At 44.6% G+C, this 17,927-nt stretch overlaps 2 protein-coding genes across 6 annotated transcripts in view; both read right to left on the reverse strand.

Annotated features, from left to right (window-relative positions):
• Positions 1–443: 443 nt before the first annotated feature.
• sorbs2b (sorbin and SH3 domain containing 2b) overlaps positions 444–17,927 on the reverse strand; it is a 308,730-nt gene continuing 291,246 nt past the window's right edge. For 4 of the 5 annotated variants that reach the window (XM_085981513.1, XM_085981502.1, XM_085981522.1 and 1 more), the window contains 2 exons: positions 8,039–8,145; positions 444–2,555 (listed from right to left, as the gene is read on the reverse strand). In XM_085981513.1, coding sequence (XP_085837639.1) covers positions 2,494–2,555; positions 8,039–8,145 — 169 coding nt within the window. In that variant the 3' untranslated portion in view covers positions 444–2,493. Of the gene's footprint in view, positions 2,556–3,983; positions 5,076–8,038; positions 8,146–17,927 lie in introns of those variants that run through there. The other variant, XM_085981485.1, reaches the window with a different exon arrangement.
• LOC147124089 (uncharacterized) lies at positions 8,152–15,697 on the reverse strand. The gene is made up of 3 exons (XM_085981533.1): positions 13,709–15,697; positions 13,236–13,389; positions 8,152–13,079 (listed from the first exon to the last, which is right to left on the reverse strand). The coding sequence occupies exons 1-3, from the start codon at positions 13,946–13,948 to the stop codon at positions 12,763–12,765; spliced, it is 711 nt and encodes a 236-aa protein (XP_085837659.1). The 5' UTR covers positions 13,949–15,697; the 3' UTR covers positions 8,152–12,762.

Consider the following 17,927-nt stretch of genomic DNA (forward strand, 5'->3'; position numbering starts at 1 on the left):
TATTCTAGACAATATTTATTTCTTAATGAACATCACTAAAAACAGATTATCTTGTCATTTATCTCATTGTTGTTTGTGGGGGCTTGCTGTGCCCAATTTGGTTGCCATGTTTCCTTACATTACAACAATGACTTCATTGGCTGTAAAGCACTTTGGGAGGTTGTGAAATGCAAGTTCTTTCTTTTAGTGGAACCCATACCAGGGGCATTCAACCAATGACAACCCCAAGACCTCAAACGGCACTACAGTGTCATGTAGAGAATTAAACACTCCCTGTTGTTTTATGCCTCAAATATTTGCAATTCTCCAGTGGGAGCATGCAAATCCACCAATCTAGTCGAGTTTTGTGCCTTGAAATCTTACCACTCTTTGCAGGAGCCTCTTTTGATGTATCAATATCCTGTTTAAGGTAACTTTAAACCAAACAAAAAAACAGGGGGAAATTCAATTCAGGCAAAATTTATTAGGGATTGGAATTCACAAAAAACACAAAAAGGTAACTTGTTTTCTCCGTAAGAATCGTACTGCATCAAAATGAATCATCTGATGTTCACTTACGAAAGAAATCTTTTAAAATCAATTACAGAGAATATAAAGAGTTTTCATTTTACAGGCAACAAATATGGTCATTTTTCATCATAAAACAACAGTAAAGATGTTGATTTCACAGCAGCGCTGCATGCAGTTGACCAGGTTCAAAATTTGAAGCTTCAGAATTACCCAGCTCTTAGGCCCTGAATTTTGGTGTAATAAAGATATACTGTAAAAGAGTATTGTTGCATCTATCCAGACCTTTTTTTTCCTCCTCATTTCCTGTTAATAACTATAAAGATATATGTACAGTTAGGTTTTTGCTGGTAACACTATATTTGTTGAAATACAATTTGCAAAATTCTGCAATAAAATACTATCGTACACACTCGCACCATCTAAATGTGCTTGCAACCGGCGTGGGAGAGGCTGTTAGTAAAAAGGGGGTAGGGGAAATGACAGAGACTTAGAAAAGTTTCTGAAAAGTAGTTGATTTTGTATTAAAAACTCAACAACTAAAACATCTGTACAAAATAAAGCAGACATACATATATACACAAAATGCTATGGACTACATACACTGTAGTAAACTCAAGCATTTATGAAAGAAATTAAAAGACAATCACACACGTTTGTTTTGAACTAAGGTGCTGCAGCGCTAACCATGTGTGTGTTCGTACCCAACCATGGCAGTTACAGTTCATTGTTTAATTATAGGGAACACATTGCTCAAAATCCTTTTATTAAAAAAAAACATGTTCATTTTGGACAAATGTTGAGTAGCTTAGAATATGTGACCTAAGTGTTTTGTCCAGAAATTATATATATATAAGGAAGCTACTCAATTATTCAAACATATAAACAAATTGTACACGGGAAATTTGTTCAGGAACTTTGAAAGTATAAGAAAGCAAGGCAGAGGCATTTCCATATCAATGAATGAGTTATGTTGAACACAACTGTGAGTAACACTACTGATTTCAAATAAATGAATTTAAAGACGTGCCCCATCTCTCTTTTTAAAAACTTCTCGAACATGGCTGGACCAAACAGTGACAAACTACCTTGCCTCACACCTCCGTAGTTGCGAGCCTGAATCCACTTTCAAACTGCAGTCATATAACAGTTACACATCTCCATTCTTCAGTGACTGCTGAGTCCAAGGAGCCATCTAAAGTGTTAAATATGAAAATTCGGGCTTGCGAGCCTGAATATGACTTGCCTCAAAGAATGGTCATGTGGCCCGATCAACTCAATATTCTACTCTGAAACCTTATTTTTACTAGATATTCTAAAACCACCATTTTTTTTTTTTTTTAAAAAGCAGGTGGAAGTGAGAAACACACAATCATAGATTTCCAAACAACCTGTACAAAACGGGACACTACTGTTTCCATGTCTCATCATTCAGCAGCAAAACAAACCAAGTGAATTAATAGGAGGAAAAACAGGAGTAAACTACATGACTTCACCTCTAGTTTGTAAAGTGGCAAATTATCATAGCTGTATGAGTTACTGGTCTAATACTTGCTGAACATATTATGTGTTTATTCTACTCTGGAGGCTAAATCGTCAATAATAAATGTTCGTGGCAGACCACTGTGAGCTCCTGTACCAAGAAGAATAAATAGGCATTCACTATGTTTGCATACATGGGGGGAAAAAAAGGTTGATCAAATAAGTGCACCATAATATTAAAAACCAATTATTCTTGAGACATCCTGAAGGGAATGCAGAACGGCCTCCAGACAGCATGATCAGTACTTTAAAAAAAAATGTCCTTATTACTTGGCAGGAGATGGTGCCAAATGATGTAATGCTTCTGAAGTTAGCTGTAGTCAATCACACAACTGTCACAAAGGTTGCCTTTGAGTGTCTACAGACTGAAACTTCTTTTAATGAGAGCTGTAGAGGTTATTATGCTAAACTCAAAGCAATGTGGATACAAATATGTATAAAATTTTATAGTCGCTTCACATAGTTTCCTGGAAAGGTACCAAAGAACTTGGATCGCCGAGATGTTCCTGCGATTAAAAAGAAAAAGCAAACTTCATTATATTCCATCCTCTTGGTCTGTATTGCATCATCTCCCTAGTGTGTCACTTTATTGATGATTTTAATTATCAAACATTTGGTTAAAAATAAACTCCTAATAAGCAATGTCCTGATTATATTTTCCTGAGGATACCACTGTGTTCACTAATTACATTTCGAATCAAAATCAGATACAGCTGTACTGAAATCAGATTAAACTTGCATATGTGGAGGGGGTGATAATCCACCTGTCATTAACATTAGTATCACATGGATGATGTTTGTCTAGGCTTAGAAGACTGATTATTTACTTGCGATATTGTGTTTTATGGCACAAGTTTAACAGCACAGTAAAATGTTAATACCTGTTAAGGCAATTTGCGTTTTTGGGGTGGGGGGAGGGGAGCATGATCCGATTAACTTTAACCAGTCATTACTAACTTTCTTTAAGTCGCCCTCAAACCAGGTCTTACATTTAACAATGAGAATTGAATTTTGTGATCGTATATGATCACAATCAGCAAAACAGTTCTCCCTGCTGTACTGATGCATAGGAAAGCATCAATAGAGTGTACTGGTGAACATATTATTGACCAATGCTTTAAGTAGTAACATTCCACTTTGCATCACATTACTGGAGCACATTATTCTGAAGGCATATTCACTGAATGGATACATGTGCAATATTTTCATGGAGGAGTACCTGCATTTGGAAGGCCACCCTACATATGAATAATGGAATGAACCTCAAAGGTAAAAGTCTGCCAAATCTGATTCAATGGGAGGAATTTAAATTCCCCCGCTCGGCAAAAACCCCGGGCCTCCCCTCCTCCCCCAGCTGGGATTCCCCCATAGACTTACCTTGTGCCGCAAACTGGCGGCGGCCTCCGGGCCGCACGATTCTAATGGCCAGGCAGCTGCTCCCTGCAGACTTCACCAGCCCGAATGGTCAGGAAGTCGAGGAGCAGCATGCTAATTAGGCCTGGTCTTTGAAATGGGCCGAGCCTCCTTGCTGTCACTCCCGGGCGGGCATGCTGCGTTTCCGCCCGGCAGTCAAGATCAACCCCAATATTTCAAGACAGTTAGAGATCCACCCAGGAGGGTGGACAGCCACCATGCTGAAGGGTCCACTCTACGTACAAAACACTGACATGGAGGAAAGACAACAATGGAGACGCAAGTAAGAATAAACATTTTTACTGCGACAACTAGAATATTGTAGGTAAATAGGATATTGTTACTCTGTAGAAAAGGAAGAGATGTGATTGGAGCTATCCCCATTTGTTTGAGGTAGTTTGTTCAATGGAATATGTGAACAGTTAAATATATCTCAGTGCAAAGTCAGCTTTTATGCTCTATTTCTGTGCAAAACCATAATATAAGTAAAAGTACTATTCAGAAACAGTACCACCACCACATCACTGTGCAGAATACGTGTATTTGAGGAAAATGCTAACATATGGCATTTCATTTATATGTTTCAGAATTAGGAGAACTGGATGCTGGGTTTTCAGAAGAAGCATTAGTCAAAGTTTCCTCTGTAAGGTAGCACCTTGGAGGCAGTCTCTCTTCAGGCATCTTTGAAGTGGATCCGCACCCGAGGTAGTCTGGGAAATGGCCTTCAGATATTGCTATAGTACGCTGAAGGGCTACATTATGTAACAAGGTGGAAGAGGGTTGCTGGTTATGCACAAGTGTGGTGTGCACTTTGATTAGAGAGCTCATCTGTTTGGCCAACTGCACCCAGCCCACCTGTATAACATTATGGAGGTGAACCATGTCCGTGTGCATCTGCTTGTTGCCAGATTGCACACTGGAGTGGACATTGTCCATGGTCTTCCTGAGCAGGTGCGTACCCTCATCCACAAGCATTCCAAATGTTGTGGAGAGCGCAAGGAGACCAGCATCTGTCTCTTGTTGTCGACAGGTCTTCTCATTTGTCGTAGTAGTCTTCACACCAGTAGGAACATTGTCCATAATCTGTTCCAGGAACTCAGCTGATGGGGCGAGGAAGTTGGCAATTTCCACTTGCAGCTCACATGCCGTCTCGTCTCCTGGCTTACTGTTGATAACCTGCTCCGGCAGACAAGAACCTTTCTTTACAGAACTCGGTGATGGTGAGGGATGCACATCAAGACTCTCCGATACTAAGGAAGATGCACTGGGACTCTGGGATTCTGAAGGAATTGGAGAAAGACTCTTGTCTGAATTAAGATTCTGGGATGCGGAGGCAGACACATGGCTGATATATTCCTCTTCTGGCTGACTTGTTACCTCATCTTCTGGTTCAGCACCTCCCAAACATTTTGGGTACGTCCAGGACATTCCTTCAGAGAACACGGTTACAGGTGATTGGCTTTCATGCCGCTCGACAAGAGAATTTGCACTCCCCTCCATATATGCCCTAGCTGCATATGATGAGAACTCTTTGCCAGTGGGTTTCTGGCCACGTGGTGCCTCTTCCATGCCCTTTCCAAGGGGTGGATTTGAGATGGAAGATGATTGACTATCTGGGGAGACAAAATAGGGACAAGATACAAAACTTTAGTTATTTGAACATGTGCAGTGGAACTCCAGACAGGTGCAGATGCCATTTGGAAGAAACTTACAAAAGCAGGTGAAGTGCAACTATGGACCACTGTACACAGGACCACTTACATGCATATTGGGGTTGTTAAAACATTCTTGGCATTCTGCAAATGTTAAATTTATGTTTGTCCATTATTTTTACTTTACTGGGAGATTGCATGGAAGGAGAGACTATAAGGTGAACTTACCGGATATATGGGACTCCAGGGTAGATGATGTTTTGATTTCCGGTACAACCGAAGTTTTTTTGCAGTCTGTTCCTCCTGTCAACTTGGACTTGTCCTTGGTGGTATATTCCAATGTCACATTCTTTTGATCTCTGAACACCAATCTCAATTTTTTCCCCCCCAGAAGTCATGCCAGGTTGTCGATTCTTTTCCAACAATTTTGTTTAGTAGAGCAAAGCTTGGGCATTTTGTCCTGCTTTTTTTTTGTGCCATTACTGTCCATATGCTTGTCCTTCCTTCTCGAGTTGGTAGCAATGTGGTTGTTCCGAGGAAAGCATCTCGATATTTGGCAAAACGTTTGACAGCAATAAAAAAAAACCTCAAACTTGGACAAACGTGGCTGTTGTCATCTCCTTCTGAATTCCATTTCGCACATTTCTCAGTAGTGTTTAATTATGCGATAATTTGCATATATTATGAAACATGAAGGGGCTCAGTGGGACAGTGGCTCTGAATGATCGGAACTATTTCTGGTTGGGTGTCTTAACTTATACCAGTGCCAATTCAAAACAGAAATAGCTCAATTTATGCTCAAGATAGCTGATGCATTTCAGCGAGGACAATCTCGCAAAGGGCTTTAAATGTCAACAGGTCAGTTTATCACCCCCATCAAGAGCAAGTTATAGTTTATATTCAATTAATTTTTTTTCCTGACTGGTACAGTGTGTTAGATTGCACTTTCCCCTCTGTATTAGAATCCAAATCTGATAGAGAGAGGAAATTTTCATATAATCTATTAGGCAATGAGGCTCACTAGCAAACCTTTTTTTGGCAGTTTCAATCCAAATTCCAGTGCACACAAGTCTATCTATAGGATAAAGCGAGCTAGAACTTGTTATTAACTGTTGCAAACTTAACAAACTTGTCACAGATGAGAGAGTATATAAGGAACCAAGAATGGATCAATGATCTTTGCTTACTCTGTGGGCATGTGGCCTGTGACAAAACCTTAAAGGTATCATTAAAATTAGTTCTGGAACACCAAATCCCACCACTGAAATTAATCCATAATAGGCTGTGAGTAGTGAAATTAGTGTATCTACAGAATACTGCAAATTAAAACATGCCCAAGTTGTACTGTCACAACAAGACACTGCTTGGAACTGTCACTAGACATCTCTATCTCTAAACACTGGTGGTATAGAGCACCCACCAGTCCTGGGCAGAATATCAGTAGTATTCTTTACACACTACCTGATGGTTCTCTTTCTATTTTTCCAAGCAGACATAAGATCAGGTAAATGCTGACTGTACATCTGCCTCCACTTAAGGACTCTGCTCCCAGCACCTCTGCAAAAATGATTGCAGTCTGGAGTCCTGTCCTTTGCATAGCAAGGATCAAAGTCATTTCTGATGGACATTTAACATTTATATATAACAATGAAAGCATATTCACCCCATGGGGGGTATTAGCAATCAAGAGACCTGGGGTTTCCCATTGGCAGCCCCAGCAAAATGTCTGCAGGACCATGACCAGCTCACTTGATGGACATTAAGATCTACCCACTGCTGACCGCTCTGATTACTATGTACATTTTGTATTTCGGCCACTTGGAAGAAAATTTCCTTTTGGGAAAATGTGGATTGAACATTTAGAAAACTAGTGGGTAAATCTGCCCGTATATGCACCATAATTCCACAACTTAAAAGAAAAAATGAGATATAAAGGAATTTTAAAAATTCTTTGAAAGCATTAGCTGCTGCAAATAATGGATTACATTTCTGTAAGTGAACTTCCTGATCACTATAGTAGTTTGCAGCAGAATAGGGATGAGCTGTGCGCGACGCCTCGAAGTTAAAATCTATGTAGGTTGCACCCATGCAGGTTTATGTGGAAAAATTTGGATGGTTTGTATTTGGATGAATTTTTTATCAAAATAGCATGTGCAAGGTATCTTTATCTGTGCATTCATGATGCTATATTGAAGTTCACTAGAAAGTTTCACAGACTTCTGCTGTTCGTAATTGGAAGGGAGTAACTCTTGGCAGATGCTCATTTTGACTTTCTTATAACTTGTCCTAATGTCAATTGACAACCCTCACTTCTTTTGGAAAGTTAACCTATTTGGAATTTCACTATAAAAAGCATAACACTGCCTCTAAGATAAAACCACCGATCCCACACTCCCACAGGGATCCGCGCTGAAAAGGAGCATGGGTCAGAGAAGTGTTGCTAGTGTTGTAGCCCCGTCTCTAACCCGTGCCGCCATTGAGCATGGGTCTCTGCCACGAGTGCAGGAGTCATGAATTTAACCATTATATTCTTTACACTGAGTTTGTCAACAGTTTCTCCTCTTCTGATCCTAAATCTGCCAACATTTGTCTGGTATTGATAACTCTGAATTTGCCTGATTAATCTGATCTAGTGTTTCTGTGCCTGGCAGGATGCACAAGTCATGAGTCACTTTGTCTCCATTGGGTAAATAAGGTATCCTGGGATATTTGCCCAAGGTAGCCATTTCTGTCAGGATTCCCTCATGTTCCGACAACCATACAGGAAACTAATCTCTTAGTAGTTTAAGGACGGTCTTCCTGCACATTGCTCACCCCAATTAACTGTGGTTTTTTTACTCTGTGGGTTTCGGATTCAGAAATGAACATTAATCTGTTAGCTCATCCCTACCCATAAAATAAGAGAGACTATATAATGCACATACCAACAAACCAGCCATCATCACACTTCTCCATTACATCAACAATATCGCCTTCCTTGAGCTCCAGCTCATCTTCATTTCTAGGGTTATAACTGTACATAGCTTGGTATCTGTGAGAAAATGCAATAAGAGTTTAAATTTAGCTAGCTCGTATCTGTCATGGTGTCTAAAATTTAATGTAAACAATTTATGGAAATCAACATTCAGTACTAATTAAAGCAAAATTGTATAATTAATCTTGAAAGATGTGGGTACAAATAGAAAAGGCCATCAAAAAGGATTCTAGCTTTTACACATTGGGACAGCGAATAGAAAAGCAAGGAAGTGATATTGAATTTGTACAAGACATTGATTAAGCCAGATTGCAGTACTGTGGGCACCTCATTGTGGAAATGGTACGGCAAAGATTCACTAGAATTATCTTATGGAGAAAGGCTGAAAAAAGGGGTCTTATTCACTGGAGCAGTGAGGATAAAGAGGATCTAATAGAGGTTTTCAAAATTATGAGTAGTTTTGAGGAGAAAAAAAGTGAAAAGTTGTGCACACTGGTTGGCAAATTAATAACAAGGGAACATAGATTCAGGATCATCACCAGAAGAAATTTCAGACAGAAGGTTATTAGAACATGAAAGGGTCATTTGGCAGAGACTATAACATTATTTAAAAGACACAGGCCTAGAAATTGGGTTTTGGCGCAGCGACGGCTTTAGCGCCGGAAGTTAGTGCCGGAGCTAAGTCGCGCTGGGCGGGCCAAAAATTCACTACTTCTGCGCCCAAACGGCTGCCGGCGCTGCTGAAAGCTGTTAGCGCCTGAAAACTGGCGCTATGCGCTGAATTTCGGCGCTATTCCGGCGCCCGCTGCGGTGCGGCAGGTTCGGGAAGTGCAGGCCTCCTCCTTCCCTTAAGGAGGAGCTGCCTGCACCCGGCCGCGGCCCGCGATAATCTTTTTAAAAATGAGCCCGGCACCTCGGACAAGTGCCGGGCTTGCTTCTGTTCCGGGGGGGGGGGGGGGGGGGGGGAAGTCCGGGGAGGGAGCTGCGGCCAGGCGGGCGGCGGGCCGCCGCGGGGCCTTTAATGCGCCGGCGCAACGTTGTGTAAGGCACCTCTGCCAGAACGTTGCTTGCGGCTGCCACGGGCGAGGCGGCCGCAACTCAATTTCCGAGTTCGGGCGGGTTACCATGGCAACCGGGATGCTGCGCACACCGATGACGTCATCGGTGCCGGCGCAGCGCTACCGGCCTAACGCCGATTTAGGGCCCCTGTCAATTTCAAAACTGGCCATAACTTCGCCGCTAGGCCCTCTAGCGCCTCAAAAGCGGCGCTAAGGCCAGTGAATTTCTAGGCCACATATTTGCAAAAGATGATTATAAAAAAGATACAGGGAAAGAACACAGAAATAGGTTTAGATAGTTCCGGTTTAAAAGTCAACATCAATACAGGTGTAATGGGCCGAATAGCCTCCGACGACGATTCTATTATTCCACAGTGTATGAGACAATGGACGGTTCATGTCCACTCTATAACACTGGGCCACAGACTGAGCTGAAGCTCCCTTTGACATTAATGGAATTCTGACAATAAATTTGAACGTCCTAATTTTTGGTAGAAGACAAAAGTGCCATTTCTTTTCTCCCCTGTGCAACAGAAAAAGGACCTTTAAGAATGCAAATGGCCTCTCCATGGTTTGGCAGCATGTCCGTCTTTGGCCCAGGGAGACTGTTAAGTTTTAACTTTTTTTTTTAATGTTTGTGGGTTATACCTGTTCGGCTATGGAAGTTTCTCTATGATTAAAGGCAGAGGAGTTCAGACTTGGTGCAATGAAAAGTCCAGTTTCTACATCATCTCCAGCATAGTGTGGGGGAAAAATAGGAAAGCTAGTTGCTGGCAGTGAAAACCAAGCCTGGCAGAGGCTTGAAAATCACAACAAAAAACAATTATTCTCCACAAGGCCAGATTTCCCATGCTGTGAACCCACTCCCTCTGTCTGATGTTACTCCTGTGCATCTGCTAAACACACTGCTCCTTGAAGCAGAATTACCTAATTTGCAAGCGCTCCATTCTTCACAGGACATGCATTCTGCCACACACCTCGAGAGTAAAGCTGAACTTGACTGGTTTTGGGGAAAACCATGAGCTTAGCACACAGTGAAAACATCATCACGACATTGTCACGCCACTTACTTCAGTCCTGAAGCTAAAATGAAACTAACTACAGAATCACTAATCCCAAAAACCTACACATTTACAGGGCCTGAATGGAGAGTTGGGTAAGGTTGTGGTGTGTGGAGGATGCACATCATTAGAAAAATCTCCTTCATTTAGGCAACCCACACATACCATAGGAGTATACCAGAGTAGTTCAATTCAGTAAGGGGTGGAGACCATAATGTTTAGAAAATGCATGAGGATTACTATATGTGGCAGTGTGCAAATACCATCAATCAGAACCGAACTGAGATGCACCCAGGAAACAACTATGAAATAGAGGGAATAACCTTTAGGCTGCCTTTTTCCTGTAATATGGTAACAATGTAAAATGCACTCGTTCACTCACTTAACTACCACCTGCTGTTTAGTGACTGACTTGGGTCTTTGAAAGAAAGAAGTAACTTGCATTTGTATAGTGCCCGTCATGATCGGAGGTCTTCCCAAAGTACTTTTTTCTGTAGTGTAGGCTCTTGTTTTGTGGGCAGTGTTTACACCATAGTAAACACACTATTGAAAAAACTGAAACTGTTTCATAGGAAAGACAGTGGGCTCGATTTTGCCAGGCCTGAGGAGGCGGGATTGGGGGCGTGTGAGGTGTTAAAATCGCAAAAAATGGCATGTGGGCCCGATCCGCCTCCGAGCAATTTTCCCAGAATCGGGGTTTCAGACCCCGTTTCCATTCCATCTCCAAGAGACGGGATAGGCCCTTAACAACCACTTAATTGCTTCTATAATCCAATTTTGAGAGGCCTTTCTGATTTTTTAGACATTTCCCCCATCCTACACGCCTCCTCTGGAACATGCCAGGTAATCCTGGCGGCCTCACAAGTGGATTGCTTACTAACAGCTGCAGCTCCACCATTAAATAGGAGTTTTCAGCAATCATCATTTGCAGGTGGCAGAACTTTGTTGTCTCAGGCCTGGGGGAACTTTTAGCGGCCTACTCATTGTTGTGGAGGTTTGGAGCCTGAGACCCATCTCCAGTGTGACCTCCTGGGAAACCCCTCTCCCCACCTTGACTGAGCGCTTCCTCAACTGAGGTATATAGCAGAAGCATGGGAACCATTTATTTCCTTTCCTCCTGGACATCAGATTCGGACGAAGACCAGCCGCGGCAGCAGCAGAACCAACAACAGGAGCGCCAAGCTGCTGCTCACCCACCTGAAACTGCACAGGCCAGAAGGCGCCAGAGTGCGACCACATTGCTGCCCGGGATGCAAGGGACGCACTCATGTTGGCCAGATTTTGCATAGCCTGCACAATCAAACACTTCTGTCTCGCACCTTTTTACCAGAGCATCGACAATGGACAAGAACCTGCAGATTCCTATCATTCTGACCACCACACTGACAATTGCAAGTCGCCCCAAGCCCTCAATGTGAAAGTCCCATTTGCGATACAGGCCACAACTTCAACAGTTTGCTATCAAATCTGTTTATGATACCATGACAAGGATGGCTGGTCCAAAAACAGCACCCAAGTGACTACCCTCGTGACTACTTGTGCATTATCTTCCTCTTATGCATGCTCCTACGTGGTGCTTCCCCTGTGGCTTCAGCAGATGTGGAGGCCCCTTGCTCACTTTCTTGCTGCTCCTGTCTCGACACCTTTGGCGGGCGTCCTCTGGGGTTAGAATTAGTTACAGCACAGAAGGAGGCCATTTCGGCCCAACGTGCCCAGGCCGGCCAACAAAGAGCTATCCAGCCTAATCCCACTTCCCAACTCTTGGTCCATAGCCCTGCAGGTTAGAGCATCCCAAGTGCACATCCAAGTACTTTTTAAATGTAATTAGGGTTCCTGCCTCTACCACCCTTTCAGGCAGTGAGTTCCAGACCCCCACAACCCTCTGGGTAAAGAAATTTCCCCTCAAATCCCCAGAAATTTCCCCTCAAATCCCGTGAACCTGAAGGCTCGGCAACAGTCTGCTGCTCCTGCGGCTGTGCAGGGGCTGAGACACCCATCTCAGTTGGGTGAGGACTCTGGTGGGGCTTTGACCGAGGGCTTTGCAGTGGCAAGGTCGTGTGAGTGCTTGGAGAGGAGCCCCCACTTCCTTGTTGTCTGCCACCAACATCCCTCTCATGGGTCAGCCCCACTTCAGAGCTAGCAAGTGGCTTGACAGCACCTTGCTGTACTTCAGGGGGGCCATGAGGACCCGTTTCTGCACTGGAAGTCCTACTCCAGAGGACTTCCATGAAGGTCTGGTTTCTATGCTCAATAGCTGACCATCGCTCCTCAAGAAATGTCATTCTATTCTGAACAATGACCATGTTTTCAAGACCCTGGCGACCAAGCTCCTCCATGACCGTAGCCATCCTCTCCTCTATGGTAGCCAGCCTTACCATGGAGTTAGCTATCCTTTCCACGGAGGTTGCCATCCTTTCCACGGAGGTTGCCATCCTTTCCGTGGTGATGCGTTCATGAGCCAATGCCTCCACAAAGGCTCTGCTCATGTTTGCGATGGACTCCTCCATTCGCTCCACACTCGCAGTGACCCTGGAGACAAAACCTGCCAGTGACTCCTACACCTGTTCCTGGAGTTCCAGCACTGCTCTCCTTCTGGATGGACCCGGAGACACAGGGTCGACATGCAGCTGAGCCCAGCTGGCAGAGTCCTGTGCCCTCCAACGAGTACTCTCCACTATCTGCTGATGCTTGCTTGTGAGCTGTGATACACCAGGTGCCAACACTACTCTATCTCGCGAAGGTCCCACCAATGTGTGAGTGTCTGCGCTGAATTCTGCTGATGCTACACCCTCAGAGGTTGCAGCTTCCTCTGAGGAGTCTGGAAGCTCAGGCTCTTCCTCCTGGACAGTGGGGACGGGGGCTTTCGATGGTCCTGTGGGGGAGTAAAGGAAAGAGTTAGAGATGTGAGGCCAAGGCTACATGCACATTGAATAGTGCAGATGATCATAAGTCAATCTGTTAGAGCATCAGATTCATTATCAGTGACTCATGCAATGTCAGTGAGAGAGATGCCAAACTATTCTGTCACCAGCTTGCTGTGATGCGCCCGTCTGTCCGTCCCCCACTTGGGAATCCTCCTCGATCCCGGCGATTTCCAGGGCCACCTCCTCCCAGGCAGTGAGCTGGGCTACTGAGGGTGGCCCTCCTCCTGTCCTCGCTCTCTTATTGTGAGCTCTCTTTTCCTGCAATGAGGGAGACAAGTGGAGTTTGAGTGAGAATGAAGGAGTGAGTGTAGAGAATGCATAGCATAGATGCTTAGAAGGAGACAAAGGGACCTCCCTGTGTGTTGTAAGTTGTTGTCATTGCATCACAGTGATAGGGAGTGTGAGGGCTACATGGTAGAATAGTTAAGTGAATGTGACCAGAGAGAGAGAGGCAATGGGTAAGGGTGCAGGGATTTAAGTGTCAAGTGGGATGTGGAGGAAGAGGTTAACAAAGCAGACTGCTGGTGAGGAGGGGCGATGGGGATCAAATTGAGGGAGATGGGAAAGTCATACTCACTTTTCCTGTGCGGAGAAGGTCATGAAACCTCTTCCTGCATTGCAGCCAGGTTCTGCGGCTCATCGATATGGAGTTGACCTCCTGGGCAACTTGCAGCCACACAGCTTTACTCTGCTGGGGTGGCTTTTTTCTCCCCGAGGAAGGGAAGAGCACCTCCTTATTTGATCTTGCTCCCTCCACCAGAGCTTGGAGGGAGGGCTCATCGAAGCGTGGAGCACACTTTTGCCTGCTGGTGGACATGGTCAATCAATGAATTCCTTACTACAATCACCATAATGTTTCCAGTCTCCAGAAGAAGCAAGGCTGCTTGCAGGACTTAAATCCAGCAGCATTGATGACGTAATCGGAGGTGACTTTCTGTATGAAAAGACTCATTGGGCCAGGGGTTCCCACATGCTGGAAATCAATTGCTCAATAAAGGGAAAATCACACTTTTTCCCCACTTCACTTCAGAGTCGGGGTCCTGAGACGAATGCCACCTGACGTGCCCCAGCCCGCCCACACTGGCAAAATCGAGCCCAGTAACTCTGAACATCTCCACAGTGAAAATGGTGCTCCACATTTGGCTATTGCGACAGCAGATAAAATGATAAGACAACAATTAATTATAGAATCATCAAGATAACTTCTGCTTGTTGTTATAATGTGGGCTTTCTCCCAATACTCTTAATGGGTGCTCATAGCAGTAAGGCAGCCTACATTTGCAGGTCAAACAAAAGAGAGAAGTGTGAGGTGATGCATTTTGGCAGAAGGAACAGGGAGAGGTAATATACACTTAATGGCACAGTTTTAAAGAGTGTGCAGGGACAGAGGGACCTGGGAGTTAATGTGCATAGGTCCCTGAAGGTGGCAGGACATATTGAGAGAGTGGTTAGCAAAGCATATGGGATCTTGGGCTTCATAAATAGAGGTATTGAGTACAAAAGTAGAGAAGTTATGCTGAACCTTTATAAAGCGCTGGTTAGGCCACAACTGGAGTATTGCGTCCAGTTCTGGTCACCACAGTTTAGGAAGGATGTGAAAGCCCTTGAGAGGGTGCAGGGGAGATTTGCCAGAATGGTTCCGGGGATGGGGGATCTTATATTGCATCTGCCATGTTTCTGCCCAATCACCCAACATGTCCAAATCATCCTGGAGTTTCTCGACATCCTCCTCACAGCACACACGCCCACCCAGCTTTGTGTTGTCTGCAAATTTGGAGATATTACATCTAGTTCCCTTGTCTAGTTCATTAATATATATTGTGAATAGCTGGGGTCCAAGGACCGATCCCTGCGGTACCCCACTAGTCACTGCCTGCCACTCGGAAAAGGACCCGTTTATTCCAACTCTTTGCTTTCTGTCTGCCAACCAGTTCTCTATCCAAGTCAATCCCATGTGCCTTAACTTTACACGCTACAAAGACAGGTTAGAGAAGCTGGATTTGTTCTCATTAGAGCAAAGGAGGTTGAGGGGTGATTTGATAGAGGTGTACAAGATTATGACGGGGAAAGGCTGTTCCCACTATGGTACAAGGACTAGGGGACACAGATTTAAGGTTTTGGACAAGAGATACGGGGAGGGGGGGGGGGGGATGTGAGGAAAAACTTTTTTATGCAGCGAGTGGCGAGGACCTGGAACTGGCTGCCGACGGAAGTGGTGGAAACAGAGACACTCAGGCCTAGAAATTCGGTGGGCTGCGCCACCAGTTAGCGCCTAAAGAGGGCACTCAGTGGCTTTAGCGCCACTGGCCACGCCTCCCGTGATATTTAGCGGAACGCTATGGGCGGCGTTAACCTGCAGCGCTGGGCCGCCACCGATGATGTCATCGGTGTGCACAGCGCCCCGCTACCGCCCCGATCGAGATATTTGGTCGCGCCCCCCGCTGTAACGCCGGTCGCAAATCGCGACTGGTTCACGGGGCCTACCTGTGGCTGTAGTGGCGCAAATTAAGGTGGCGGTGCGGGGCGGCCATTTTTTCCTGTGGCCGCCTGCCAGCACCTCCTCGCGGCGCCGTCCCCGGCCTCCTGGTTCCCCCCCCCCGCCCACCAAGCAGTGCCGGCTGTGTCCCGAGAGCCCGGCACTTCTCCTCGGCGCCGGGCTCTTTTGCCGGCACTCGCGATCGGTCATCGCGCTGGTGCAGGCCCCTCCCCCTTAAGAATTTCTAGGCCTCAATGTTTTCAAGGGAGGACTGGATGGGCACTTGAGGGAAATAAACTTGCAGGGCTACAGCGGGGGAATGGGACTGACTGGATTGTTACACAGAGAGCTGGCACGGACTCGATGGGCCGAATGGCCTCCTTCTGTGCCGTTATGACTCTATGATCTGTACTGTGAATAGGATAGCATATCACAGGGCTAACAGTTACCCCTTATCTAGAAATCATAGAATCATAGCATGGTTACAGCACAGGAGGCCATTCAGCCCATGCCGGCTCTCTGCAAGAGCACTTCAGCTAGTCCCATTCCCCGTACCCCTACAATTTTTTTTCCTTCAGGTACTTATCCAATTCTCTTTTGAAAGCCACGATTGAATCTTCCTCCACCACCCTTTCAGGCAATGCATTCTAGATCATAACCATTTGTTACGTAAAAAAGCTTTTCCTCATGTCACCTTTGGTTCTTCTGCCAATCACCTTAAATCTGTGTCCTCTGGTTCTCGACCCTTCCGCCAATGGGAACAGTTTCTCTCTATCTACTCCCCTCATGATTTTGAGCACCTCTAACAAATCTCCTCTCAACCTTCACTGCTCTAAGAGGAACAACCCCAGCTTCTCCAGTCTATCCATGTAATTGAAGCCCCTCATCCCTGGATCCATTCTCGTAAATCTTTTCTGCACCCTCTCCAAGGCCTTCACATCCTTCCTAAAGTGCAGTGCCCAGAATTGGGCTCAATACTCCAGTTGAGGCCGAACCAGTATCTTAAAAGGTTCATAATAACTTCGATAGTTATGATGAACCCGCCCCCAGATTCTGCTATTTTCCCCAGCAGTCCCGCCTCCAAACCCACCTCCCCAGGGCTGGCAAGATCGCGCCTACGCCTCTATTTATGAAGCAGTATAATGTAGTGGTGATCATGTGGGATGGGCACCACACACGACTGTTACCTCTGGCAGGCGATAAATAACACCATCAAACCAATGCATTTAGGTTAAACTAATTGTCAAATTTCTTTACAAGAAAGATAATAAAAAGCAGTAAAACATAACAAGAAATAGAAAGTACAACAATTACAACAAAAAGAATCAACCAATTGAATCAAGAAGTTGATTCAGAACTTAATTAAACATAAGCCATCAGTATGTATTTCAGAATAAAGACCCCAAGATTCAAGGACAGGCAGCTTCCATTGTAACTCCAGCAGCTTCAAAACAGTTACGAATTAAAACACAGAAATCTCCCTATTTATTAACTATGATCAAAGACAATGGAATGTACTGTACATAGAATGGCTGATGAGCAGGTATTACATGTCATCCTGCTTGCCCAGGATCTGTTAAAGCTTTAAACAATGCACATTTTGAACTTTTTTTGTAACAATGTCCCCTTTATCTGTCCAAGAGCAGTCTGGCCTGTTTTCCCGCAAAATAATTAATTGCAGATGATACATTTACATTACAAAATGTATGTTCCTTTATTCATAATCAAACCTCGGTGGTATACAATTTGAAATATTTGTTGCTTATAGCAAGAAAGAGTGAATCTGTATTTATAAAGTTCTCTCTCTGTCAGGACATTCCCAAAGCACTTCGCAGACAAAGAATAACTTTTTGAAGTGTAGTCACTGTTGTAATGTAGGCAAATAGTAAGGTCCTACAAACAGCAATAGATCATCAGATAATCTGTTTTTTAGTGGTGTTGGTTATGGGATAGGACACCAGGAGAACTCGCCCGCTCTTTTTTTTGAAAGTACTGTGGGATCTTTTACATCCACCTGAGCAGGCAGAGGGGACCTTGGTTTTAACATCACTTTCAAAAGACTGTACCACATGACAATGCAGTACTTCTTCTGCCATTGATTCCATCCCCCTCCCTAGCCACTGGCTCAGGCTGAACCAGACTGTTTGCAACTACGGCATCTTATTTGACCTGGAGTTGAGCTTCCAATCTCACATCCGCTCCATCACAAAGACCGCCTACTTTCACCTTCGTGATATCGCCCATCTCTGGCCCTGTATCAGTCCATGCTTTTGTTACCGCCAGAATCCACTGTTCCAATGCTCGCCTAGCTGGCCCCCAG

Source organism: Somniosus microcephalus, chromosome 1 (assembly GCF_052327205.1).
Source record: "Somniosus microcephalus isolate GS21.2 chromosome 1, FLI_Smic_1.0, whole genome shotgun sequence".
NCBI lineage: Eukaryota > Metazoa > Chordata > Chondrichthyes > Squaliformes > Somniosidae > Somniosus > Somniosus microcephalus.

Excerpts from the sequence above, each read along its gene's own strand:
- LOC147124089 (XM_085981533.1), bottom strand. The coding sequence starts at position 13,948 with ATGTCCACCAGCAGGCAAAAGTGTGCTCCACGCTTCGATGAGCCCTCC. Across the intron at positions 13,390-13,708 it reads ACCTTCTCCGCACAGGAAAA|GAAAAGAGAGCTCACAATAA; the intron begins GTGAGTATGACT and ends CCCTCATTGCAG. Across the intron at positions 13,080-13,235 it reads GGGCGCATCACAGCAAGCTG|GACCATCGAAAGCCCCCGTC; the intron begins GTGACAGAATAG and ends ACTCCCCCACAG.